The sequence below is a fragment of the Macaca nemestrina genome, chromosome 6 (assembly GCF_043159975.1).
Source record: "Macaca nemestrina isolate mMacNem1 chromosome 6, mMacNem.hap1, whole genome shotgun sequence".
Lineage (NCBI taxonomy): Eukaryota > Metazoa > Chordata > Mammalia > Primates > Cercopithecidae > Macaca > Macaca nemestrina.
Window position 1 is genome coordinate 11,145,094 of NC_092130.1, and position 26,331 is coordinate 11,171,424.

General features: G+C 43.0%; 1 protein-coding gene and 1 long non-coding RNA gene across 3 annotated transcripts in view; one reads left to right on the forward strand and one right to left on the reverse strand.

The window, feature by feature from the left end:
* Nucleotides 1–26,331, forward strand: part of LOC105480842 (slit guidance ligand 3) — a 639,820-nt gene that overhangs the window by 34,965 nt on the left and 578,524 nt on the right. Inside the window, exons 2-3 of the mRNA XM_011740022.3 lie at nt 13,546–13,617; nt 20,235–20,306. Coding sequence (XP_011738324.1) covers nt 13,546–13,617; nt 20,235–20,306 — 144 coding nt within the window. The remainder of the gene's footprint in view (nt 1–13,545; nt 13,618–20,234; nt 20,307–26,331) is intronic.
* On the reverse strand, nt 13,527–26,134 carry LOC105480840 (uncharacterized). Of its 2 annotated transcripts, none has more exons than XR_011624473.1 (3): nt 26,024–26,134; nt 13,784–13,969; nt 13,527–13,666 (listed from the first exon to the last, which is right to left on the reverse strand). It is a non-coding gene; the product is annotated as an uncharacterized lncRNA (long non-coding RNA). The 2 variants fall into 2 exon arrangements; XR_011624474.1 differs by having other exon boundaries at nt 13,530–13,666; nt 13,776–13,969.

Below are 26,331 nucleotides of genomic sequence, written 5' to 3' on the forward strand. Positions count from 1 at the left end.
TTGAGTGTGAGGGCTGGGAAGGGGAGCACTGTCTCTGCAGATGCTTTGATGTGCCTGAAGTGGATGAAGGAGATTTGGGGTGGGGCTGTGGATTAGACCAGGTACACCTTTGTGTTAGAAGCACTGAAGTCCTGCCAACATCATCTTCTTACTTGTGCTCACATTTTGTCTGAATAATAATCAGCCAGTTGACGATTACTTCTTGAGTACTTACTGCATGACCAACCCTGGGCTAGAATCACTTTATACATATCATCTCATTTAATCCTTGCAGTATCCTAGGAGGTAGGTACTGTGATTATGGTCATTTAAGATGGAGAAACAGAAGCTTAGGGATGAGTTAAGTAGCCTGCCTAGAATCTATTTGCTAAGATTTGAGCCCAGGCTATCTGATTCTAGGGCCTGCCTGCCGTCTTAAGTGTTATGTTTGGCAGCAGGGATCTCAAACTCTGTTGCCGAAAAAGACTAAGCAGGTAACTTGAGTGAGGGAATCAGATCAGGTGGACTGGTGAATTGCAGGCATGTACCTTATGCAAAGTGGGTAATTGCCTCTTACTACCAGCCTATGGTAACCACAAAAGCTCCATGGTTATTTGATGGGCTGACTTTTGGAGACAAGCCAGAATTGCAGATTTGTATTTGAAATGCTCCCAAATTGGCAATTAATTTGCATATGTGAAAATCACAGTGAGAACCAGACTACGCAGGTCTGCAGGCCAGAACTCGCCGGTGGGCTACCGGTTTGCAAGTTCATTTCTTCTGTTCCCAGCAAAGAGTAGTTGTGTGCTTTTTTTTTTTTCTTTTTTTTTTTTTTTTCCTGGAGCATGGAGCTGAACTGAGCAAAACAGGGGCAGGGAGTCCTCCTGCTTCTCCTGCTGCAAGGGATGAAAGAATAGCGACCCCACGCCCACTCCTTCTCTTTACATGCCCTCACCATGACCATATCCAACCACCCGGGTTGCCCCTCTGTTTGGCCCGTTCTTCTCCCTGCAGGTAGCTGTCTGCACAGGGTTGGCTGCAAGCTTTTGCAGGTGTAAAATTATATATGCGAGAGTGTTGCCAAGCCAAAAATTTAGCCCAGAGAGGCTTAGTTCCCAAACAACTGAGGTAGTGTGAAGCCAGTTTTTAAAATCAAATTCAGCTCATTTCTTTCCCAAATGCGTGTATGTTTTTAAACTTGCATGTGGTTATGTAACAGATGAGAACGAAGTGCAAAAAATCAGAATAGTTAATAATGCCTCCTGTGGTGTGAGTCTGGAGAGGTAAAGCATGAGATGGGAGCCGTAGGAGGGTGATCCGAAGGGAAACACTGCTGTCCTTGACCTGGTTGGAAGGTGATTTGATGGTTTTCGAACACATGCTGTTTCTCTCTTTCATCAGGGTAGCTGGGTGGGTGGCATTAGGTCCTTTGGACTGGGGAGAGGAGACAGAGGAAGACACCCATTAGGACAGCCTGATGTGAGCAGTTTCGAAGATCTACCCTTGGGCTTACAAAACAGCATCTTCCGGCCGGGCACGGTGGCTCATGCCTGTAATCCCAGCACTTTGAGAGGCTGAGGTGGGTGGATCACTTGAGGTCAGGAGTTTGAGACCAGCCTGGCCAACATGGTGAAACCCCATCTCTACTAAAATTAGCCAGGCATGGTGGCACGTGCCTGTAATCCCAGCTACTCAGGAGGCTGAGGCAGGAGAATCCCTTGAACCTGGGAGGTAGAGATTGCAGTGAGCCGAGGTTGCACCCCTACACTCCAGACTGGGAGACAGAGTGAGACTCCGTCTAAAAAAACAACCCCCCAAAAACCAAAAAGCATCTTCCTTTGGCCAAATGGCTAAAATTCCAGAGTCTCGAATGGCTTAAACTGCATGGCCACTTTATCTATGGGGAGAGTCTTAGGTTAACTGGACTCCTTTTTTCAGTGCTTTTTTTGGAAGGTAGGCGGTGCATTGAGTGATACATGTTTACTCCAGAAAACAATGATAATACTGATAAGCAAAATGTAAAATGTTTATTAAAAAAACCCGTTTCTCCATCCGGAGAAACCTAGCGTACACTTTTCTGAGTGTCTCCACGAGGCCTTGCTTCATCCAAGGTGTCTGGAGGAAGTTGGGGAGTATCCTCTTCAAGGTCCTTTGGGAGACAAGGCAAACACACAGGAAACAGGCAGCAGCACAAGAGGTGCAAGGAAACGTGATGAAAGACCAAAATGAGTTGTGCAGAGAGAGGCTGAATGATCCAGAAGTTCAGAAGTTCAGGGAAGGGAGAAGCCAGCATGAGATGGAGCAGCTGGGGGAGGCTGCAGGGGGCGTGTGGGGCCCGACAAAGCCTGAACATTGGGTGTATCTGTGTCCTAGGGCTGCCATAACAACGTACCACAAACTGACGCCTTACAACAACAATCTATCCTTTCAGACTTCTGGAACCTGGCAATCTGAAATCGAGGTGTCATCAGAGCCAGGCTCCTTCTGAAATCTGCAGGGGAGGACCTTGCTCCTTCGTGGCTCCTGGGTTTGCCAGCAGCCCTTGGCGTTCCTTGGTTTGTAACTGCTTCACTCCAGTCTCTGCCTCTGTTGTCACATGACGCTATCCCTGTATGTCTGTCTCATCGTCTTTTTATGATTTTGATGTTTTTTGTAGAGACAGGGTCTTGTTCTGTCACTCTGGCTGGAGTGGTGCAATCATAGCTACTGCAGCCTCAGTCCCCCTGGGATTAAGCAATCCTGCCACCTCAGCCTCCTGAGTATCTGGGACTATAGGCAAGTACCACCATGCCTGGCTAGTTTTCTCTTTTATAGAAATAGGATCTTGCTGTGTTGCCCAGGCTGGTCTCTAACTCCCTTCTGGCCTCAAGTAATCCTTCTGCCTCATCCTTCCAAAGTGCTGGGATTATAGGTGTGAGCCACTGTGCTCAGCCCTGTCTCCTCTTCTAATAAGGACAACAGTCCTATTGGATTAGGGCCCACCCTAATGACCTCATTTTAACCTGATTACATCTGCAAAGACCCTACTTTCAAATAAGATCACATTCACAGGTAGCTGGGGTTAGGACTTCAATATATCTTTTGGGGCACACAATTCAGCCCATAACAGAGCAGTAGAATTTAAATGGATGCAGGACTTTGAGGGCTTCTGAGGCCAGCATACAGAAGGAACATATATGTGCCAATGAAGTGCCTAGCATAGTTCCTGGATCTGATAGGTGCTCAATACGTGTCTGTGGCTATAAAGAAGGAAGAATTAAATGAGGCAAGCTGAGGGCAGTAATGAGAACCCCCTTCTTATTGAGCTGTGGAATGAAATTGACATTTGGGGGAAATTTCTGGCAGGATTGATGGCAGGGGAATGAGGCTGAGGGCTGTTAAATCGGTGGTTTCACTGCTCGGCCCCTTTTATGGTTCCAGTCCCCAAGCATGTTGTCAGCCCCATAGATGCCTTGCAGTCTGGACACCACCTGCCTCTGTGATCCCATTTGGTGTCACTCTGCTGCCATCACCTGTACCTTTTTGTTGCTTTCTTCTTTTAGGGCCTTTTTGTTTCTGTTCTTCCACCTGGAAACATCTCCCTTCAGCCTGCCCTTCAACTGGATCCTTCTTTTCCTTCTAGTCTCAGACCAAATCTCACTCTGTAAGAGAGGTTCTTCCTGGACACCCCAGGGAGGGCAATGCCTTCACTGCCTCTCACCACATCTTTATTCTCTTCACCTCACTCTGTACTGTTTCCTAGCTATGCCCATATTGCAATCTGTAGTCTCCTTGTTTATTTGTGGTGGCCTATCTTCCCCATGTTTTTATTGTTGTATAATGATCTTGTAGCAAACTTGGTGGCTTAAAACAACACACATTCAGCACCTTCCATTTGTCTGGGCCCTCTGCTTCAGGGTCTCATAAGGCTGTACATAAGGGTTTGGTTGAGGTTGTGGTCTAATCTGAAGGTTCGACTGGAGAAGGACCTGTTTCCAAGCTTTCAAGGTTATTGGGAGACTTCAGTTCCTTGCAGTCTATTAGAGGGCTTCAGGTTCCTGCTGGTTGTCTTGAATTCTTGGTTGGTTGTGGGTAGAGGCTGCCTCCAGTTCCTTGGCATGTGGGCCTCCCAAACATGGCCACCTGCTTCATCACAGCCAGCAAGAGAAAGAGTCCTATAGCAAGACGGGCATTGTGGTCCCATGTAACATGTCACAAAGGTGACATCTGACCACCTTTTTTGTGTTCCTTGGGTTAGAAGCAGGTCTCTAGGTTCTGCCCACTCAAGCAGAGGGGAAGGTGGTGATACTGGGGACCACCTTAGAATCTGTCTGCCACATTCAGCAAAGAAATAAAAGTTCTTTAAAAGGAACTTCTTTGCTATTGTTTTACCATCTATCCTTAGCCATCAGCATAGTGCCAGGTCTGGAGTAGGTGTTTAATAAAGGTTTGTTGTAGGAAGAAAAGAAGCAAAGAAAGGAGGGAGGGATTTTTTAAAAAAGGGAAAGGAGATGGGGAGGGAAGGAAGGAAGGAATTAAGGAAAGGAGAGAAGGGGAGGGAAGGAAAGAAAAGAAGGAAATAAGGAAAGAAAAGAAAGAAGGAAGGAAGGAAGGAAAAACCTGTGTTTCTCTTGAAACATGCTATAACAGCCAAATAAATCTGCTGGCAGTTATCCTGAGGCAATGCCTCTAGGCTTTTATACATGCTTTTTTTTTTTAAAACCTAAAATTCTTTTTCTCTCTTAAATATTCCCATGCCAACCTGAATATAGCCAGCTCTTTCTTGAGGTCTCAATTAAAATGTCACCTTTTCCTGTATGCCTCCCCTGACCCTACACCCCAATTACTCCATACTCCTTCCTCCATACTCTTCTGTAAGCTTTTGTTTATGCCTCTGGCATAGTATACAGCAGGAGTCTATAAACAACAGCCCCTGGGCCAAATCCAGCCTTCGGTCTGTCTTTGTAAATAAAGTTTTATTGGCACACAGCCATACTCATTTATTTATATATTGTCTAAGGCTACTCTCACACTACAAAGCTGAGTTGAATAGTTGTGATAGAAAACATGACTGGCGGAAGCCAAATTATTTACTATCTAGCCTTTAAAGAAAAAGGTTGCCACCCTGTGGTATAGAGTGTTTATCATAGTCGATGGTAATTGCTCCTTTATTTCTTCCTCTCTCAACTCTGAGTTTCTTATAGGCAGAGACTATGCCACTATTGTTTATAGATATATACCAGCATTTAGCACAATTTCTGAAACTTAATGGTGAAGACTTGTTGAATGAATGAATGGTATATCAGTAAGAAATAGAGAACAGGTAGAAAATTCAAATTAGGAATATTCCAGGAGAGTTGATTTATTTACACAGGGATCATTTCAGAGGTGTGGGTATGTTTCAGATAGATGCTATAGAACCCAAGACCTTAGAAGCAATGGAGCAAGTATCACCTCTAAGCCAGAAGAAATAGGAGGAAGAAAAGTGTCCTGGAACCAATGAATGGACATTCATAAAGTGCAACTGTAACCTTTGGTGGCAAAACTAGCTAACCTGGGTGAGCTCTCAGGGAGGATAAATACCCTGTCCTTGGTCTGATCCTTCCCCCATCCCCTGCTTAGCTCACAGGGAAGCAAAGAAGCACAGAACCTTGCCCTTTCTGTGATGTGGTCCATTCAGGTGGAAAGCGTAGTGAGTGCATAACTGAAACTGAGGCCACTGCTTCCTTGCCAACTTGTTCTGATTTGGTTGGAACCTCTTCTTTGCTGGTGGTAAATGAAGGGTCAGGAAGTGCTATGGGGGCCTCTTAATTCTGGCTCCTCGTACCCCTTTCCTGAGTAGGAGTCCTCAAATCACACTATGGAATTTTTTTCAAGTTGGTTTTTTGTTTGTTTGTACTACTCAAGTGCAGTTGTGAGAAGGAGGGGAAAGAGTAGAGCAATGACTGCAATCTGTAACTGAACAATCCATTGAGATAGCTATGCTGTGGGATCTTGCATGTGGAGTCGTCACACATTGAAAGGCTTATTCAGGAGCAGGAGGTCTTCTTTCTGACTTCCTGCTTGCCTACTCCCCTTGGTGTTTAGACCACATCCCTTAACGTTTTATTTTGTAAATTCTTGCCTTGTTCTCTAAGAATCTCCTGAGTCTTAGCACATCTCCTCAACTAGACTCCAGGCTCCTTGAGAACAAGGACCAAGCTATATGTCATTTTCTAAAAATTCATTTGGCTCTGGGCTCCCAAAAGATGACAGTTACAGAGTTATTGACAGGACTCCATAGGTCATGTAGTTCAGCCTCCTACCCATCACAAGGATTTCCTAGACATCATGCCCAACCTGAGTTAACTTTGCCTGCAATTCCTTGTAATAAGGAATGACTGCATTGTGTGGTAGCCCCTACAGGTTTACTTCATGTTGAGACCCGATCTTCTTTCCTGAAACCCCGAAGGCAGTATTGTAAACACTCAGTGTACAGGGGACAGGTAGTCTTAAAAGTCTGATCTGAGCAATGGTGTGCTCCCTAACCATCACAGATCTCACCATTACAGATAAACATCTTTTTAAAAGTCTATTCCAAGCTACACCATTGTATCCTCTCCCTACCAGTTGTAGCCCGTGGGTGAAAAATTAACCACTCTGAATGCTGTTTAGAAAGTACTTCCTTGGCCGGGTACCGTGGCTCATGCTTGTAATCCTAGCACTTTGGGAGGCTGAGGTGGATGGATCACCTGAGGTCAGGAGTTTGAGACCAGCCTGGACAACGTGGCAAAACCCCGTCTCTGCTAAAAATATGAAAATTAGCCAGATGTGGTCATGGTGCCTGTAATCCCAGCTACTCAGGAGGCTGAGGCAGGAGAATCGCTTGAACCCAGGAGGCAGAGGTTGCAGTGAGCTGAGACTGCGCCACTGCACTCCAGCCTGAGCAACAGAGCAAGACTCTGTCAAAAAACAAAAAACAAAAACCTTTCTCCATTGAGCCTCATGGTAATCTGACACAGGTGGTATCTTGGGTCATGTTTTACAAACGTCACAGCAACAACAACTGGAGTTCCATAAAGTTAAGTGCCTTTCTCCAAGCCACATGGCTAAGGAGTAAAAAGGTTGAGATTCAAATTCACACCGTTTGAATTTATAATGGAAGCCCTTTTCGCCACACTATGCTTTTGCTGAGGGCTGTTTTTTCACTCCTTGCTCTTCCCAGATGTGCCACAGCCAGAAGAAAATTTTGCAGGAATGCCACAGAATGAATAAAAAGAAGGGTATGGATACACATGTGCCAAGATAAGGCCAGTAGCCTGACCTAGAAAATGTCATTTTTGTTTCATTATTTCCAGTGTTGTTCTGAATTCTTTCTCCCTACCCCACCCAAGGTGTCAAACAGATGTGAAAATACCACAAAGCTCCAAGTCTCAGCATTGGTTTATGATTCACTGATTGGGATGGGGAAAAACAATCCAAATTACCATGGTGAGGCCTGTTTATAGAGGCAACATGGCAGATGCTGACTAACATGACCAAAACCAGATAGGGGCAAACACAGCAAGAAAGCTCTTCCTCCTTGAGCTTGCAGAGGGGCTCCGTCACTTCCCCTGGCCAGGACTTCACTGGGAGACAGGGTAGCAAATGTGCTGTCTTGGCTGGAGTGAGGGAAGCAAAGCTATGTGGGTATGTCTTTGTTTTTCTCCAAAGCACAGGAGTGGGAAATTCTATTATGTTTGTGCATTTATTTATGCATTCTTTTAAAAAATTCAGTAGATAACCTGATACAGTATAAAAAATGCTCTAATGGTAGATGAGCAGTAGGATGTGATAAGTGAAACTATGGCCTTTGCATTCAGAGAGCCCCGGTTCAAATCTTGGCATTACCTACTTCCCTGGTATGTGAACTCATGTTAAATTTCTTTATTGGTAAAAATCTTCTAAGCTTAGGGTGGGGATGGGGGAAACTAAATTTCAGCCTCCTCATGTGAAAAATGAGATAATAGTACCTACCGTATATGGTTGCTGTCTGGATTAGATAAACGAACACAAAGTCCTCAGCACAGTGCCTCGTGCATAGTATGGGTCCAACAAATACCAGCTTTTATTAAGGCTGATCTACAGCATTTTAATCTGTTGAAGTAAGGTAATACCTACCTTTCAGAACTGTTGCAAAGAGAAGAAGGCATGGAAGGCTGGGCGTGGTGGCTCATGCCTGTAATCTTAGCACTTTGGGAGGCCAAGGTGGGCAGATCACCTCAAGTCAGGAGTTTGAGACCAGCCTGGCCAACATGAAGAAACCCCATCTCTACTAAAAATGCAAAAAAATAAAAAAATAAAAAAAAATTACCAGGCGTGGTGGCAGTTACCTGTAATCGCAGTTACTTGGGAGGCTGAGGCAGGAGAAGAATCGCTTAAACCCAGGAGGCGGAGGTTGCAGTGAGCCAAGATCATGCCACCACACTCCAGCCCGGGTGACAGAGTGAGACTTCATCTCAAAAAAAAAAAAAAAAAAAAAAGCATAGAAAGCTATTGTATCAAAGATACTTTATTTGCCACTGTAGACTGCCATAACAAATAGTTTCAAATTTCAGTGGTTTAGGAGTTATTTCTTGAATAGGTCTGAGTTTAATGTGTGTAAATGATTGTGTGTGGGCGGCGGGGGCAGGTGTGGGCAGTGGGGGAACCAAAGGAGGAGAGGCGTCTGTTTCATGCAGTCATTCAGGGACTTGGGCTCTTTCAATTTCCCATCCCTGGAGTCCTCCAGTGTATCTACTGAATCCCACCCAAGATGAGAGAGAAGAGAGTGTGAAGGAAGGGGCAGGAAGTTTTATTCCTCAGGCCTGAAGGCAGCATATAGTACTTTCACCCCTGTAACAGTGATGAGAATTCAGTATAAAAGATAAAAAATACAGTATAAAAGATAAAAAATAGTATACCTAAATAGGAACTTACCATGAGTGGAGCTTGCAGGACTGGAAGTTGCTCCAGGAGAGTCAGTGAGTGAGTGGTGAGTGAATATGAAGGCCTAGGACATTACTATTCACTACTGTTGACTTGACAAACACTGTACACTTAGCCTATGCTAAATATTTTTTAAATTCTTCAGTGGTAAATTAACCTTAGCTTACTGTATAACTTTTTAACTTTATAAACTTTTAATTTTTTCTTTTTTATTCTTTCATAATAACACTTAGCTTAAAACACAAACTGTATAGCTATACAAAAATATTTTCTTCCCTTGTATCCTTATTCTATAAACATTTTTCTACTTTTACAATTTTTTTTTTTTTTTGAGATGGAGTCTCGCTCTGTCGCCCAGGCTGGAATGCAGTGGCCGGATCTCGGCTCACTGCAAGCTCCGCCTCCCGGGTTCCCGCCATTCTCCTGCCTCAGTCTCCCGAGTAGCTGGGACTACAGGCGCCCGCCACCACGCCCGGCTAGTTTTTTGTATTTTTAGTAGAGACGGGGTTTCACCGTGTTATCCAGGATGGTCTCGATCTCCTGACCTCGTGATCCGCCCATCTCGGCCTCCCAAAGTGCTGGGATTACAGGCTTGAGCCACCGCACCCGGCCTACAATTTTTTTTACTTTTTAAACTTTTTTATTAAGAACTAAGACACTTGTGTACACACATTCGCCTAGGTCTGCACAGGCTCAGGATCATCCGTCTCTCTGTCTTCTGCCTCCACATCTTGTCCCACTGGAAAGTCTTCAAGGACAGTAACACACATGGAGCTGTCATCTCTTATGATAACAATGCCTTCCTCTGGAACACCTCCTCAAGGACCTGCCTGAAGCTGTTTTACCATTAACTATTTTTTAAAAATAAGTAGAAGGAGTATGCTCTAAAATAGTGATAAAAGTATGGCATAGTAAATACCAGTAACCCAGTCACTTATTATCAAGTATTATGTACTGTACATAATTGCATGTGCTGTACTTTCATACAACTGGCAGCGCGGTAGAGTTCTCACCAGCATCACGTAAACATGTGATACGTCGCGTTACGATGTCACTAGGAATTTTTCAGCTCCATTATGATCTTATGAGACCCCCCCCCATCGGATATGCCGTCCTCATCGACTGAAACATTGCCATATGGTACATGACTGTTACCTCTTACAGCTTCTGTGGGTCAGGATTTCAGTTGGGTGATTCTGGCTTCGAGTTTCTCATAAGTTGCAACCAGATGGTGGCTGAGGCTGAGTCCCAAAGGAATCTGCACTTAATGTGCCTGACCTCTGGGCTAGAAGACTCAAGCCAAGCCTAGCATCTCTCCCTCCTCCTCCTCCTCCTCCTCCTCCTCCTCCTCCTCCTCCTCCTCCTCCTCCATGTGGTTTCACCAGCATGGAGGCTTCAGATCATCTGCTTTTCTCATATGGCAGCTCAAGGCTGCAGTGCAAGTGAGGGGAGCGAGAGAGCGAGCCCCTCCCCATTGCTTCCTCTAGGTAGCCTCAGAAGCTCTGCAGCATCACTTCTGCCACAGTCTTGTTTGTCCAGCAGTCTCAAAGCCTGCTGAAGTTCAAGGGAAATTGGCATAGATATCACCTCTTGATAGCAAGTGTATCAAAAAAAAAAAAAAGAAGTGACAGACATGTTTGGAGACCACCACACTTCCCATATCCACATCTGGACACTGTCCTTGGCCCCCATCCAGGATCACCCCTCCTGCTGACAGTTCAGAACCCATCCCAGGCTGACATACACTGACTCCCTTGAGGCCAGAGCTGAAGGTCATAAAGGTCTGGAGGAGCCTGGGCAGGGACAGTGGGGGCTGGCCTTGGGACAGGCAGCCTCTCCTCAGGGTGAGTGTAATCCATTCCCATTTCTAACCACGTGTGTTGAAGCCCCAGCTTTGTGTTTCTCATCATCCCGTGGCCTGCAAGTAGGAGACAAAGCTCTTGCAGAGCATGCAGGCCTGGAGAAGGAAAGTAAGTTACTCAAACTCACCCAGACCCGACTGTGTGGAGCTGGGGGCTAGAGGTATCTCACCTCAAAGTCCACGTGCTCCCTGGACTTCCTGGGGGTATGTGTGTTTGGGAGGTGGGCAGAGGCAGGCAGCACAGCTCAGTGGGAGGGGAGAGCCCTTTCCTCCTCCATAGTCCCTGTGTCACTTGCACTCAGATACCATGGAAAGAGGGGTCACAGAAATGCTGCAAAGGACAGGCAGTGGGCTGGGGGGGGCACTCTTGGCCCCATTATTCTATTTTTCAGCCACAAAATAGACCCCTCTTTTTACGTGTAGGAAGAGAGCACACCAACGAGGAGTGTCTTGGGGACCCCAGCGTTCATCTATAGGCACAAAGTTTGGGGTACGGGGCTGTCAGCTTCTGTTGGTGAACTGAAATTTCAGAGTTGAGATGCGAGAGATGCGCTTCAACTAATTACAGTAATAGCTGCCGTGATTGAGCGCTTAACAAGTGCTAGATAAGTGCTGTGTGTACATCATCTCATTTAACCCTCATCAAAGCTCCTGAGGTCAAGATTGTCGGCCTCATTTGTAAATGGAGAAACTGCACCTCAGAGATGAAGTGCACTGCCATTAGATCACTCAGTAAGTGGCAGGACAGGGATTCAAGCTCAGGACTGCCTGCCTCTGAAGCTCAGCTCCCAAACACGAACACTGTGCCAGAGACGGTCCCACAGCACACCCTCTGCCCCCCGCCACATCCTCAGCATTTCAGCAGTGCACTCAGTGTGCTTTGACATAATAAATATTCATTGAAAATATTGGTGCTGCAGATGCTGGCACAAGCTGCTGAGATACCATGCTGTGTCCTGGTAATTAAACCCTTAGTTGCATTGTCATATTCACAGTTGTCAAGGTCCCCAAACATCCATCTGAATTCAGATGGGAGGTAAGAAGAACACGTGTGATGCTTTGGAGTGTGTACAGATTTCTGTCTGCAGGTTTCCCATCCCTGCATGGATAACCCTTTATTTTCCTGGGTAATTCTTGCTATGCTTTTTTTTTTTTTTTTTTCTAAACCAGCACTCAAATTAGCCAGAGAAGTCTAAATGCTGCTTTTCTCCATCACAAGCTAGTTCAGAAACAACTCTGATGCTGTTTTAGGTATTGGAAAACTCAAGGAGAAAAGGAGGAGGTACCTGTGCGAGGTTACTCAAGGACTCACTTGATTTTTATTTCAGTATTATGTCTGATATCAGGAGAGTAATCCCTCCTCAAACTCGATTTTTTTTTATATATATAAAGTGCTAGAATCTGAAAATTCCTTCCCTGTTCATTTTATGCAACTGTATAAAGGAGGCATAATTGCAGGGTGGCATCTTTAGGAAGCGACTAGGAGAAGCGAAGAAGAGATGAACGTTTGGATGGGGATTCATCGTTGGAAAAATGGCTCTTAGTATAAAAATGTTCAGAAAGAAAAGATAATTCACAGATACCTTTTGAAAGTCCAAGGGCCAAAACCCTGAAAAGTGAGAGTTAAAGAGGGCATAATCTGTAGAGATCAATTATTCAGCATCTATTATTGAGAACTGTAGCATATTATTCATGGTTCCTTTTTTTGGCATTCAGTCTTGTTAGATTATTTTAGTGAACACAGAATATTCATGCAGTTGTTCACAGGCTCATTCGTGACTTCGGTTTTTCTGAACTGTTTTTCCATCATCCGTGCTGCCCTCCACCCTCACTTAAATATCACCACCACCACTTCAGCTCTTCTACGGCAAATCCTTCTCTTTGGGGCTATATTCAGGAGCGTAAGCCTGTAAATTGAGGCAGGAGTAATCCATGCAAATGTCTTGACCTAACATGTGAAATGAGTGAAGTTACCTCTGCTGTGTGCCAAGCACATACTCTATCTACCATGTTGGGTATGGAGTTAAATGAGATATGTCCTTCGCCCTCAGGGAGTTTGCAAAGTAGCTGGAAAATAGACAATTTTTGTCTTGTTAGTTTCTAGCTACATACCAAAGTCAGGCAAATTCTTTTGATTTTAAGTGATAGAAAATTCAACTCAAACTGGTTTAAATCAAAATATAGGAGAGATGGGATAGAATGGGTCATACACTCTCAAAATACAGAGGTAATTGGCTTCAGGCATGAGTGGGTCTGGACATTCACAGGAGAGCACCATCTGCTCACTGTTTTTGTGGTGGCGAGATGGCTTCTGGCTACCCTGAACAGCTTAGCAATCCCAGCAGATAAGCAGTTATTGGGATTTTGAGTCATTTAGGCATTTCTGAAACAATTGCTGTGGTCAGGGAGACTGAAGATACTTACCAGCCTGGCCTGGATCAGAGGCCAGTGCCTAGAGCTGGGAAGAGGGGTCAGCCCCATTTGTATGACATGATCTGAGATCTGGGGGAGGGGAAACTTCAACAGAAAAATGTGTTACCTAAAGAAGGGACCCCAGAAAGCAGGCAGTTAAACATAACAGAGGTCTGCTATGTGCATAATGAATGGTTTATTCCATACAATATCCTTAAGGTTAGCCGGGCATGCTCAAGGGATATCGTTAATCATCAGAATTGCCGCCTTCTGGACAAGCAACGTCCCTTCAGTCCAAGCCAGTCTGGATTAAATAGACTGTGATTGTAACCCACAAAAATCTGACCTGAATTTGCTCTCCATTGCAGTGACCTGGACAGAAATAATATCACCAGGATCACCAAGATGGACTTCGCTGGGCTCAAGAACCTCCGAGTCTTGTAAGTAGTTGATGGCTCTCGGGTGCGTTTTCATTTTTAGCTCTTCAGCCTTGCAAAAAAAAAAAAAATGTTCCACTGCCCCTGACACCACACTCCCAAGCCCTGGACAACAGGAATTCACCATTCTGCAGCAGAAAACCCCTCATTAGTGTACCCACGTGCTCACAGGTATCACAGTCCGTGTCTAGATGCTGCTGGCTGAGCTGGATCGATGGAAGAACTTAGTTCCAGTGATAGGGAAAGCGGAAGGCTATGAACGAATAAATCAGCATGCCCAGCTTCTAGGATGACAGCGATGTCAGGTTGACTAACCATGCTTCCCTTCCATAGAGATGATAATTTCTTCTCCAGCCTGTGCATTAAAAGAGCAATCGGGACAAAAGTTATCTGTCTTGTAGCTTAATGGAGGGGAGGGGAGGAGAGCATCAGAAAGGGTCAGCGCCCTTGCTGAACACCCACAGCTGTGCAGACAGGTAGCAAAATTTGAGATGGGCATTGATGGGCTGGGGGAGCAAGGAATATTAGGTTTCATTGCTGAATATTGAACACTTTCATCCATCCTTAAGTCTGTGAGTGATAAGAAACTTACCAAGTGCTTGTCTGTCGAAAAGTCTAAGACATTTAGAGGTACAGGAAAAAGCAATTTAGATCTTTTTCTTTCCTTCTTTACTTGGTTAATTTTGACCCATAAACATGGCTCCAGGCAAGACGTACAGTCTGGGCCAATTGGCCACCGCCTTGGTATTTGTATGCCATGGAATCTTAGCTGGCAAATTGTTACTAGAAGTAACAGCTAAAGTCTTGGTACCTGAAGCTACCTCCTTTTTACTAATAGCCCTATATAATAAATAGAATGAATTTTGTACTCGGTTCAGAAAGTACCAGGCTCTGGTCCTGATTCAGAATTAGCTACCCATGAAACCTTGGGCAGACTACTTTTCCTCCTTGGGCCTCAGTTTTCTCATTTGCAGTATAGGGAATACGTAGTTAGAAGTATTTTCAGCTCTCATAGTTATACATGTAGTGCTTCATTGTTGTAGCATTTTCTGATTATTCTCAGGATTACTTTTGAAGCATTAATTTTACAACATTGTTTTTCTTTTCTGACTGAGTTGTTAGTAATGATGATGGACCTGATACTTTGATGGGCCCAGCACAGTATTACATAGTGGTAACAAACAAGGTGGGCATTATTATGAGCCCCTAATTGTAACAGAGAAAACCAGAGGCATGGATAGGGTAAGTAGTCCCAACTCTACAGAGCAGGTGACTGAAGGAGTTGGAATTGGAACCCGGACTCTGCGTTTTCTAACCTCCATGCAGTGCCACTGTGTATTCGCATTATAGAAAGCTGAGAAAACTAAGACAGTGATAGTCTACCCATTTTGTAAATGCAGCACTGTTAATGTGGGGGCTTGTCTGAGCTTCTCTTACATACACATGTGTGGAGACATGGGGAATCTGAATCCTGGGCCTCCAGCTTGCAGGTGCTCTCCACATGGACATGTTCTCCATCTTTGGAGAACATCAAACACTCTCCTCTCACCAACCTCAAAGGGAAGGCACACCCTGTGCCAAGTCTTTTGCCTCAGCAGCCATGTGTCTGTCAAGTGACTGGTAGTTCTGACAAGGTGTGCGTGGATCAGAGTCGAGACTGGGATCAGGGTGGGGGAATTTCATGGTTCAGTTTTAGGGCGATTGTTATTGAAGAGGTATAGGTAACAACAACTGATTCTATGTCATTTGCCAGGTTAACAAATAGACGCTTGTTTACCTTCTCACTTTTTTAAAAATTTATTTCCCCTGCGTCTGTGAGAGATTACAAGTCAGAAATTTCACCTAATGCTTCGTTTTCTAACAAAGTCAAAAACAACCCTTTGATTTTCTTAGCGTTACATCAGAAAGACTAATAAAAACTCCAATTTTCGTGTCTGCTCTCTGCAAATAGAAAGTTTAAAATAATCACAAAAGATTGTTTTAGTATCCCCTGGATGGTCTGCAACATTCCTTTGACTACGGTTTATCTTTTCAGTTAATTGGTACATTTCTCTTATTTTGATAAGCAATGCCAAAAAGCCTTCCCCTAAACCCACACCCCCCGTAGACTATTAATATACTCTGTTTCATTATCTTCCTTATCAACTCAAAGACAATCCCATTCAAGTGGCCCTTTATTACTGTGAAAGAATCTGCCTGGTGGAATAGCTGAAATGCTTTCTAACTAACACCAATAAAATATCCAGACATTTTTACCATATTTTTCCTCAATCTATTCTTTTTAGCTGAGTAACCTAGACAACTATCTTTTTTTAAAAGATTTTTTTCACACCTTGGCACATTCCCCATATCTGTTTCTTATTTACAATTTCTAGAGAAGCTAGAAAAGATTCAGTAGTCTTGAATAATTGGCCACCCATTTCTATGTCAAACTGTTAATATGGGCAAAAGCAGATAAAATGGAGATTGAGGCACTTCGGTCTCAACCCAGGGCGATTTTCCCCAAACGAAGAGCATTTAAGGAGAAGATAGAAGAATTGCCCAGGACATTTTTTTTTTTTTTCCTCCCATGGGGTGGGAGTAGGAAAAAGTCTCTTCTGATGGTATAAATTATGTTTCATTTCTTGGTAGTCTAAGGGTTCTGCTATGCTTACAATGTGGGAGCCAGCTTTATCCCAAACGGGGTTAATAAAAAAGTTAAACTCCACCCCAGCCATCATCACAAGGGGGGCGATTTCTGATCCTGATCCAGTGCTAAAGCTAAAAAAAAAAAAAAAAAAAAAAAATTGCAAAAGAGCTGAAAATGAACACAGGCTCTGTTCTAATTCAGAACAGACTCCATCCGTGGACAGCCCTTCTGGATGTCCAGCCCTTCCTGGATCCCCTGTCTGAAAATGTGGGGAAGGTATCAATGGCTTTTAGTGCTTGCTCCTGGCTTGCATCTCAGCCCAGAAGTCTGGATGGGAGGATCTTAACTCATTCGTTCACTGATCCATTTATTCATCAAATATTGATTTGTTGAGCCTCTGATTGCCAGGTTCTAGGCTGGACTCTGATGGAACTAGGAAGTAGATCTGGAAGGGACATAGATACCTGGCAGTGAGGGTCCCAGCAGAAAAGAGGGCAAATGAGGAGAGTGAAGTAAAGACTTCTTTAGAGGTGTGGGCAAGGTGAAGAGAAACCTAGAGGAGATAGTGCAGTTCCTTGAGGCCAGAGTCAAAACGGGGCCACTACTGTGCCCTGGGCCTCAAGGAGCACAGGGAGGAAGTGGTTTTCAGAGCCTGGCAAAAGTAGGGAGCTGTAGCGTTAGGTAGAGGGATGCAGTCAGCCTGAAGTGGCTTGGCAGGGGTGGAGAAGAGTAAATCCCCCAACCACAGTCTTCCTCCACCCTCTGATCTCCTGCTGGTGCCTCTCTTTGGCTGAACCTGACAGGAATTCAGAAGTCAAAAAATTTCTTGATGGTCTTGATGGCTACATGCAGTGACTCATGCCTGTAATCCCAGCACTTTGGAAGACCGAGGCGGCTGGATTGCTTGAGCTCAGGAGTTTGAGACCAGCCTGGGCAGGGCTCCCCAGGCTGGGCAACATTGTAAAACTCCATCTCTACCCCCCACCAAAAAAAATTAGCTGAGCATGGTGGCATGCACCTATAGTCCCAGCAACTTGCACCACTGCACTCCAGCATGGGTGACACAGTGAGAACTTGTCTTGGGAGGAAAAAAAACCCAGCTTCTTGATGAAGCCAATAAGTCAGCTTTCCAGGACCTGCACAAGGTGGAAACGGTGTATCTCATATAGATATCCTTGCATCTCTTCTCTTCCCCTCTCTGAAAGAAACTTGAAGTGTTAGATTCATTAGCATAGAACTAAGATTCATTATAGAAGGGGTGAGTTAGGCTCCCTCAGAAACTCGGAGGGAATGTGGTACTTACAATACCCTAGAGTTGATCCTTGTTATCCAGCAAGGAAATAATGACTACAAAGTCTGTGATTGATTTGATTGGTGGATGGATAGTAAAAACTTAGCTCAGGAAACCCCCAGTCACTAGTGTTGAAGTGGGACCCTATTTAGCATGATGTGCTAGTGTGAGACTATTAGCATTCCAAGGCCCTCCTTGCATATGGTAGAATGGAAAAGGAAGACAAGAGAAGGGAAAAACTTCTTCTTTTTTTTTTTTTTTTTTTTTTGAGACAGAGTCTTGCTCTGTCACCCAGGCTGGAGTGCAATGGCGCAGTCGTAGCTCACTGCAAACTCCGCCTCCTGTGTTCAAGTGATTCTCCTGCCTCAGCCTCCTGAGTTGCTGGGATTACAGGCACATGCTACCACGCCCAGCTAAATTTTTGTATTTTTAGTAGAGATGGTTTCATCTTGTTGGTCAGGCTGGTCTCGAACTCCTGACCTCATGATCTGCCTGCCTCAGCCTCCCAAAGTGCTGGGATTACAGGCGTGGGCCACTGCTCCAGGCCTTTTTTTTTTTTTTTGGACAAAGAGTCTTGCTCTGTCACCCAGGCTGGAATGCAGTGGTGCCATCTTGGCTCCCTGCAACTTCTACCTCCTGGGTTCAAGCAATTCTCCTGCCTCAGCCTTCCGAGTTGCTGGGATTACACGCATGTGCCACCACACCCAGCTCATTTTTGTGTTTTTAGTAAAGAGAGAGTTTCACCATGTTGACCAGGCTGGTCTTGAACTCCTGACCTCCTGGTCCACCTGCCTCAGCCTCCCGAAGTGCTGGGATTACAGGAGTGAGCCACCGCACCTGGCCAACACTTCTTAAGCCTCTAATCATATAGCAGAACCTGGGCCACATGATTTCCTTATTTCGTTTTTGTTCTCGAAGAACTTTTGCAATGTTTTATTTTCTCTATTTTACAAATGAGGAAACTGAATCTCAGAGAGGTTGACTAGTTAACCCACTCTTACATCATCAGCTAATGTGCAAGCAAAACAGGGCTTCTAAACTAAATCTGGTACGCTCACCTGAGTGGGAGTTAGAAGGCCCACCCTACCTGGCTGTGGGAATTGGCATAAATAATTTCTCCTCAGGCAAGTCTTTTAGCCTCTCCCTTCAATCGTTTCTACAGCTGTTAAGTGAGGAGCTTGTGAGGGGCCAGAAGCAATAGAAATGTGAGAAGCAGAGCGGATGAGGACATGGCAAACTGTGGGGCTGGGTACCCTCGCCTGACGTTCTACTCCTGGTCAACTGATATTTGGAAATGTGAGAGCTGATTTTTCAAAAGGAGTTTCTTTTGTGGGGTATGGGTGTGTATACATGTGAAATATCCTGATTTTCAACTGTTGGCAACAAATTCACAAAAATGTAAAATATCAAGCCCAAACAAAATACAGTTACCTGTCCCAGACACATATACAGTCGGTATGTGCCGTGGCCCAAAGTCTTCTGTAGGTTTCATTCATTCAGTAAGCGTTGATGAAGTGCCTGCTGTGCTAGGCAACTGTGTTAGGACTGGGAATAGGATGATGGGCAGAATGTCTATCTTCTTACTCCTTAGGCACAGTGGGGAAAATAGACTTGGGAACTAAACACAAGGGTCCAAGTGTTAAGGCTGAGAAGTGCAGGAGGTTATGAAACGTCTAATAGGGAGAGACTGTCATGGAGCATTCAGTTTGATATGAAGATGCAGCCTTCCCAGCTTCCCAGGGTTGCTCTTCCTCTCCATCTGCCATTTGTTTAGGTGCTTGTGCGCACCTCTCCTCCTGTGTAATCCAGAGGAATCCACGGCCCTTCCTAAACTCCACTTTCTAAAGAAACATTCTCTGATCACAATGCATCCCCGCTAAGTCCCAGTCAGCCACCATGTGCAATCTGTCATTTCCCAGCCTAAGGTCAGCCCCCAATGGAAGCTGCATAGCTTCATTGCTTCTCTTCTCTGCTGTTCAGCTCATCCATTTAAGTGGACATTTTTTTTTAAGTTAAGGAAACAAACATTTCATTATATGCTGAATTCTTTGGATATACTGCATGCATGAACCCAATTCACTTACACAGAGTGTTTAGGATTTGTAATCACCTGCTTGGAGGACTTAGGCGGGTGAGTGAAGCGTGTGGCTGGAGGGAGGGAGCCTGATCTTTTAGGACCATCATCATGAGGTTGGGATTAGCTGGACTCTCGGTGAGAGGAGTTGCTGGGACCAGGCTGGTTTTCTTAGGGACAGCTAATCGTTTCACAATAGCCTCACCCTTTCTACTAGGGTGAGCAGGGAAGGCCCTTTTCAATGAAGTATTTTTGAATCCTTGGAGGAGGGAGCTCCCAGGGAAGAGATGCTGAATCTATGTGTGGTTTTTATAAAGAGCAGCTTTTACCTCTTCCTTTTCTGCGCAACATCCTGCAGTGCTTGGGGGGACATTTGCTGAGAACATTCTTAAAATAGAGGCATGGAAACCAATCTGTCAGGTAGAAGTATGCAGGCGGCGAAACCCTGGTTACCGTGACACCAAGCTGGGATATGAGTTATCTTGTCCCATCAGACTGATCCCAGTTGAAGGGACCCTGACAATCATGGGAGGGGCTGAGTGACCATACCTGCATGGCACAAAGCCTAGTATGAGGGTACTTGAGCCCAGCTTTGTTCTTAGTCATTGCTGTCTCTGTGGTTGTAGGCATCTGGAAGACAACCAGGTCAGCGTCATCGAGCGAGGCGCCTTCCAGGACCTGAAGCAGCTTGAGCGACTGTAAGTACAGCACAACCTCCTTTCTTAAAGTGTTTATTTAATTTTAGTGCTTTTTTTTTTTTTTGTAAATTGGCCTTATGACCTTGTTTAGAAAGGTCTCCAGTGTTTTAATAAAATGTTTGCTATTATACTTAAGGCACATTAGATGCATGTTAAAGAAACACTGACATCTACTTACACTCCTTTTCTGTAAAAGTTGCTAGAATCAGCTTCCAGGGTTTGTTTCCCTTCTTCTCAGGCTTGAGTTCTGTCTTGGTACCTGTATAAGAGGCTGGTTTTTAACCAAGTGTAAGCCTTCCCTTCCACGGAGGAGGGAAGCCTGCAGTTACCCTGTCATGAAATCCGGCATCAGATACTCCCTACTCCTCTGCACGGGCAGAAGCTCCCTCCTGAGGCCCTCTCCTCCCTGAGTGTTCTCTGCCCCACTCTTGTGGGAGAGGAAGGACTGGTGAGTGGGCGCAGCCTTCAGTGCGCTTGTATCTCCTGTGAGTGAGCATCAGCCTGTGTCAAGAAGCCCCCACGTTTCCACGAGAGAATGCATTGCCAGTGGTTTAAAAATAGGCCACTGTTCTGACTCAATGAGAGGGAGAGAGGAAAAGGGATGGGAATGGAAGACGGTTGGAGCCTCCATTTGTTTTGTTGATGAATACTTTTGCAGAAAACTCTTGGATGACTTTGAGGAGGGCTGCTCAGATGGTTAAGTAGGCGACTTCACCTTTCCTCTGTTAATCACATCTGGCAGCTCATAACATCTGGATATTTGCTTTCTGCCCTCTGAGCAGGGATTGTCCCCAAGAGCACTTAGTCATGCTGGTGGGTGGCTCTCTTCAAAGTTCTCTCTGAATCTTGGTTGCCCTGACATTTCAGCCTCTTTCTCCTGCAGTCAAAAGGATGAAGCTGCAACAGCTCACAGCTCTGCCGGCTTCCTTAGAAGAACTGTGCTCTGTTTACCTGTCTGGTTGCCAAATCTCATTTACAGAGGTGGGCTTGGGTAAGGTGGCATGCCTGCCCCTGACTACTTAGCTTTGAGATGTGCCATCTTTTCCGCCGGAATCAATTTATCTGGGGCCACATAAGAACAGCGAAGGTCCCCATTGCACATCAATTAGTATTACCCAGAAAAATGCCTTCCTCCCTCTCTGTTGTGTGAACCGTCTCATTCATTGTTCTCCTTCTGGGTCAAATCCCAGCATATGTTCTGCTGGTGTTGGTTTGAAAATATGACATTTATTTCTTGCAAGGGAAAACGGTTATAAAAAGACTGAATGTTGTCTCTGTTTACACGTTTATTTTTAAGTTTCTTAACTCAAGTTCTTATTTAGACCAAAGAGAACATAAAAGTATTTGTTGAACCTGGTTCCTTTGTATGAAATATTCAGCATTTCTACACAAAGATCAACACATGGTCCTTTGTGAAAAGGGCCACTCCTTAGTCTACTGATTAGAAGAGTGAAGAAAATTCCCAATTCATTAATTTCCTTGTTTTGGGGAAGGAACTAATTGAGTACCTTGGACATGCCAGGAACTATGCCAGTGTTTTACATGCTTTTTGTATTTTTTGTTGCCACAAAATTCCTATGAGGTGTAATTACCCTCATTTTACAGATGAAGAAACAGACCCAGAGAGACTGAGTCAAAGAATGGTCAAGAGGGGAGCCAAGATTCAAAGCCACTTCTGTCTGACATGAAAGATGATGTTATTCCATACTCATGTACAGCAGATATTAGATGAAGTGTGATCTTTAGTAAGGGCCCTGAGAGTAGCCTCTCACCTAAACATTTAACTCCAGGGAGTATCGGTGAAATATTTTGGCAAAGCCTCTTTTCTTTGGCTTGGTGAACAAGGCTGAAATACCCATGCATGTCTGGGGAACTGAATGGATTACAGTTGCAGAGGAAATCTGATTATTTCTCCGTGTTGGTGTATTAGGTGGGTAATGCTAGCTGCTGTGCTAGATAAACCCTCAAATCTCAGTGACTTAACACAGTGGGCGTTTACTTCTTATTCATCTAAAACTCAATATGGGCATTGCTGATAAGGCCTCCCTTCTCCAAGTGGAGACTCAGGGACAAAGTCTTCTTCCTCTCCTCGACTTTACCCTCCTTAAATCTTGGCTTTCAAGGTGACAATGTTTGTCTGCATCAAGCCAGGAGAAGAGAAAACAGCACGAAAAATTTCACATGGGAGGTTTTCAGATTTCAAGAAGTACATGTCACTTCCAGTCTCACATACTTTGGGCTAGAACTCAGTCATGTGGCCACAGGAAGCTGCAGAGGATGGAGGAAAGATGGTTGAGCTGTGTGCCCAGGAAGCAGAGGAAACAAGCTTAGTGAACAGCTAGCCAATCTCTGACTTCTACTGCAAGTGATCTGAAGAAGTACTTAATCAGGAAGAAGATTGGAAACACAGGCAACTGGGTTCATATACACAGTTGAATAGTCATTCTCATAATAGCTTTCAGTGTTAGCAAGAAGGGATGTGTGTGACATTAATCCTGATTGGCGTTAATCTGGTTTTGGTTATTCATTCTGTTTTCATACAGACGGGGGGATATAGAATTGGAAAACATAATACATTTGCTATTAACAAGATGACGGTGGATTGTGCCATCTCTAGCTCTTACTCCTGGCTCACCTTATCTGTGTCTCTGTATTTGGTAATAGATAAATCTTTATTGATCATATTCTAAGATAGAGCCTGGAAATATTAGGGGTTATGATACTTCATTTCTGGAGGGTTTATTTCCACTCTGAGTAGTCATTATTGGTTTGTTCTCTTGGGTCTTCCTGGGAAAGGAAAAGGAAGTCTGTCCTCTGGGTCTCAATTCAGAATTCCCTATTCCTCCGTGAAAGGACCCTATGCCTCTGGCGGAATTAGGTGCCCCTACTCTCATAAAACAGGTGTCTTCCTATCACAGCACTTATGACACCATATTTTAATTCCCTGTTTTCTGGATTGTTTCTTCTCAAAACTATGAATGTTGAGGTCAAGATTCATGTCCCATTTAGCTCCTAATCTCACAGCCTTGAGCAAGGCATGATAGTAACTGCTTGAGGAATATTTATCAAAACACTTGAGTTTTTGTCCTATATAAGTGATTCTAAGCTGGGCCAAATTTTGTCTTCCAGAGGACACTTGTAATGTTTAGATACATTTTTAATTGTCACAGCTGGGAGATGCTACCTAGCAGATAGAGTACAGGAGTATCTCTAAACATTTTTAAATGCACAAGATGGCCCTACAACAAAGAATTATTCAGTCCAAAATGTCACTAGTGCCAAAACTGAGAAATTCTGCTCTTTAACTATCCTACGTCAGATAGCATGTCAGGCACTTTACGTATACCATCTCATGGAATCTATGTGAGAATATTATGAAGTTAGAATTATAAAATGTGATGTGATAAAATATAAAACTCAAAGTATAACCTATGAAGCACTTTGCTTAATATATTTACCTAAACCTAATTTAGCTAGATCTCACTTCTGACTTCCAGAAAGTGGATGGGATAGAGGAAAAAGTTAAACCAAGAGGAAACAAACACATTTTGTAGGTGGGATATTCTTTGAGACAGTTGCCCTGGTCTTTTCAAAAAGTCAATGTCAAGAAAAACATGGGAGTCAACTTTTAAGTTCAAAAAAAGCTTAGAATAGAATAGATGCAGTACCACAAAATTGGAAGGGTCAATGGAATTAAAATGTTCTAAGATCCTTAAATTATTCAGGAAGTCATAGTGCTAATATTTATTGCCTTATTAAGTCAAAGATGTATGTTGAAATCTGTAGCATAGCCTCTAAAAAAAATAGTCAAAAAATTATGATAGTCCGAGGGAAAAGGAGCACAGTATGATACAAAATATGTAGTTAATTAAAATGAAGGATAAAAGAGAAGGAAAAGGAACATAGAACAAATAGAAATCAACAGTAAGATGATACATTTAAACATAAATATATCATATTACTTTATATGTAAATGCACTAATTCTCCAATTAAAAAACATAGATTGGCAGAGTGTATTTTAAAAATACCAAACATATGCTTTTTACAAAATAATAACATTAAATATATGGATGGAGAAAACTTGAAAGTAAAAAAATGAAAATGATAGCATGAAAACACTAACCGAAAGGTTAGTGTCACTCGATTAAAGATAATATAGAATTTAAAGAAAAAATATTAGATATAAAGAGAGAATTTTATAATGGTAAAATAGGAAATAAACCAGGAAGATATACCAAATCTGTATTTGTATGTGTCTAAGAACATAGCCTGAAAATATGGAAAGCAAATACAGAACTAAAAAAAGTAGACAAATTTATAATCGTAGTTAGGATACAGTTTTTGGTAATTAATAGAACAAGGAGATACAATTCTTAGTAAAAATATAGAATATTAAATAACAATATTTTTAAACCTGATGTAATTGATATATAGAGAACACTCAAAACAACATAGAATAGAAATCTTTTCAAGAACATATGAAAGTTTTATTATGAACAGATCTAGAAAGCAAGTCAACACATATCAAAGGATGTCATATGGAGCATGTTCTCTGACAGCAGGAATAATCAAGAAGTTAATTTAAAAAACTAGAAAAATCCAAAATATTTAGAGATTGAGTAATATACCTCTAAATACTCTGAGTCGAAGAACATACTGCAGTGGAAATTAGAACATATTTTTCTGAATGTTAATAAACATACAGTGTATCACAATGTGTGGATTGTAGCCAAAGCTATGCTCAGAGGAAAATGTAAAGCCTTTAAGCTATATTATTCAATTTATGGTATATATTATGTATAGTACATATTTTAAAAGAAGTACGTATCTTGATTAAAATATTATTCTTACGAAGTTAGGGCAAAAACAACAAAACAGAACAAAGGAAATTATTAAGAGCAGAAGTATATGAAATAGAAATGAATGTATAATAGAAAAATTCTAAAAAGCCAAACTAATTCTTGAAGCACCTAAAATTACAGACACTGACAAGACATATCAAAAAACAAAAGGCTAAATTACCAACATGAAGAATAAAAAGGAGGATGTAACTATGGATATTATAAACATTAAAATGATAAGAAGAGCAGCCTTTGGACAAGTTTATCTCAATGATTTTGAAGAGTAAATGAAATTGAAAACAAACAGGAAGGGATAGAAAATCTGTCTTATATCAATTAGAGAAATATTTAAAACATTTCATCAAAAAATCTAGGCTCAGATGGCTTTAGCAAAAAATTCTAACAAAGTTTTAAGGAATAAAGTATATCAACTTAATACAAACTAATTCTAAAAAAGAATGAACATTTGTCTATTTAGCCAGCATAACCTTGAGAACAAAACCCAGTAAGGACATTTCAAGATAAAAACATAAACCAATGTCTTTCATGAATATTTTTACAAATTTCCCAACAAAATACTAGCAAATGAATTCAGTTATACCTGAAAAGGATAATATATTCCAACGAAATTTGGCTTATTCAAAGAAGGCAAGGTTGGTTTGATAGTGGAAATTTCACCTCTCAAATAAAAACATGCTGAACAACTAGGATAGCAAAACCAAAGACATACACAACATCTACAATAAAATTAGTTTGAACAGTAATTCAGTGAATCCCCAATAGATGGTTTCAAGACTGTTGTGGTATCTCATCTGTGTGGGAGAAAGCAGAGGGAAGACAGCTACAGTTCTTAGGACCCTGAGAAGAGTGCATACCTTAAATTACCCATCTCTACTCATTGGAAAACACAGTGGCCAATCTGAGAAAAGCTGCCAAATATAGAAGGGAGTTCTATCAGATCCAATTCATGTTCAGTACAAAGGAACCATGATGTAATAATGACTGATAATACTTGAAACATTCTGTGGCTTATACATTCTTCAAATGAAAATGAGGCTCTTTTCCTAGGAAAGGTCTAACATTGGTAAGAAACTTCTGGGAGTAGTTGATCAGAAAAGGAACAATGGTAGAAATAAAAAGAGAACTCCTTGAGAAGTATGTTACAATTCACCAGAAGAGTCAA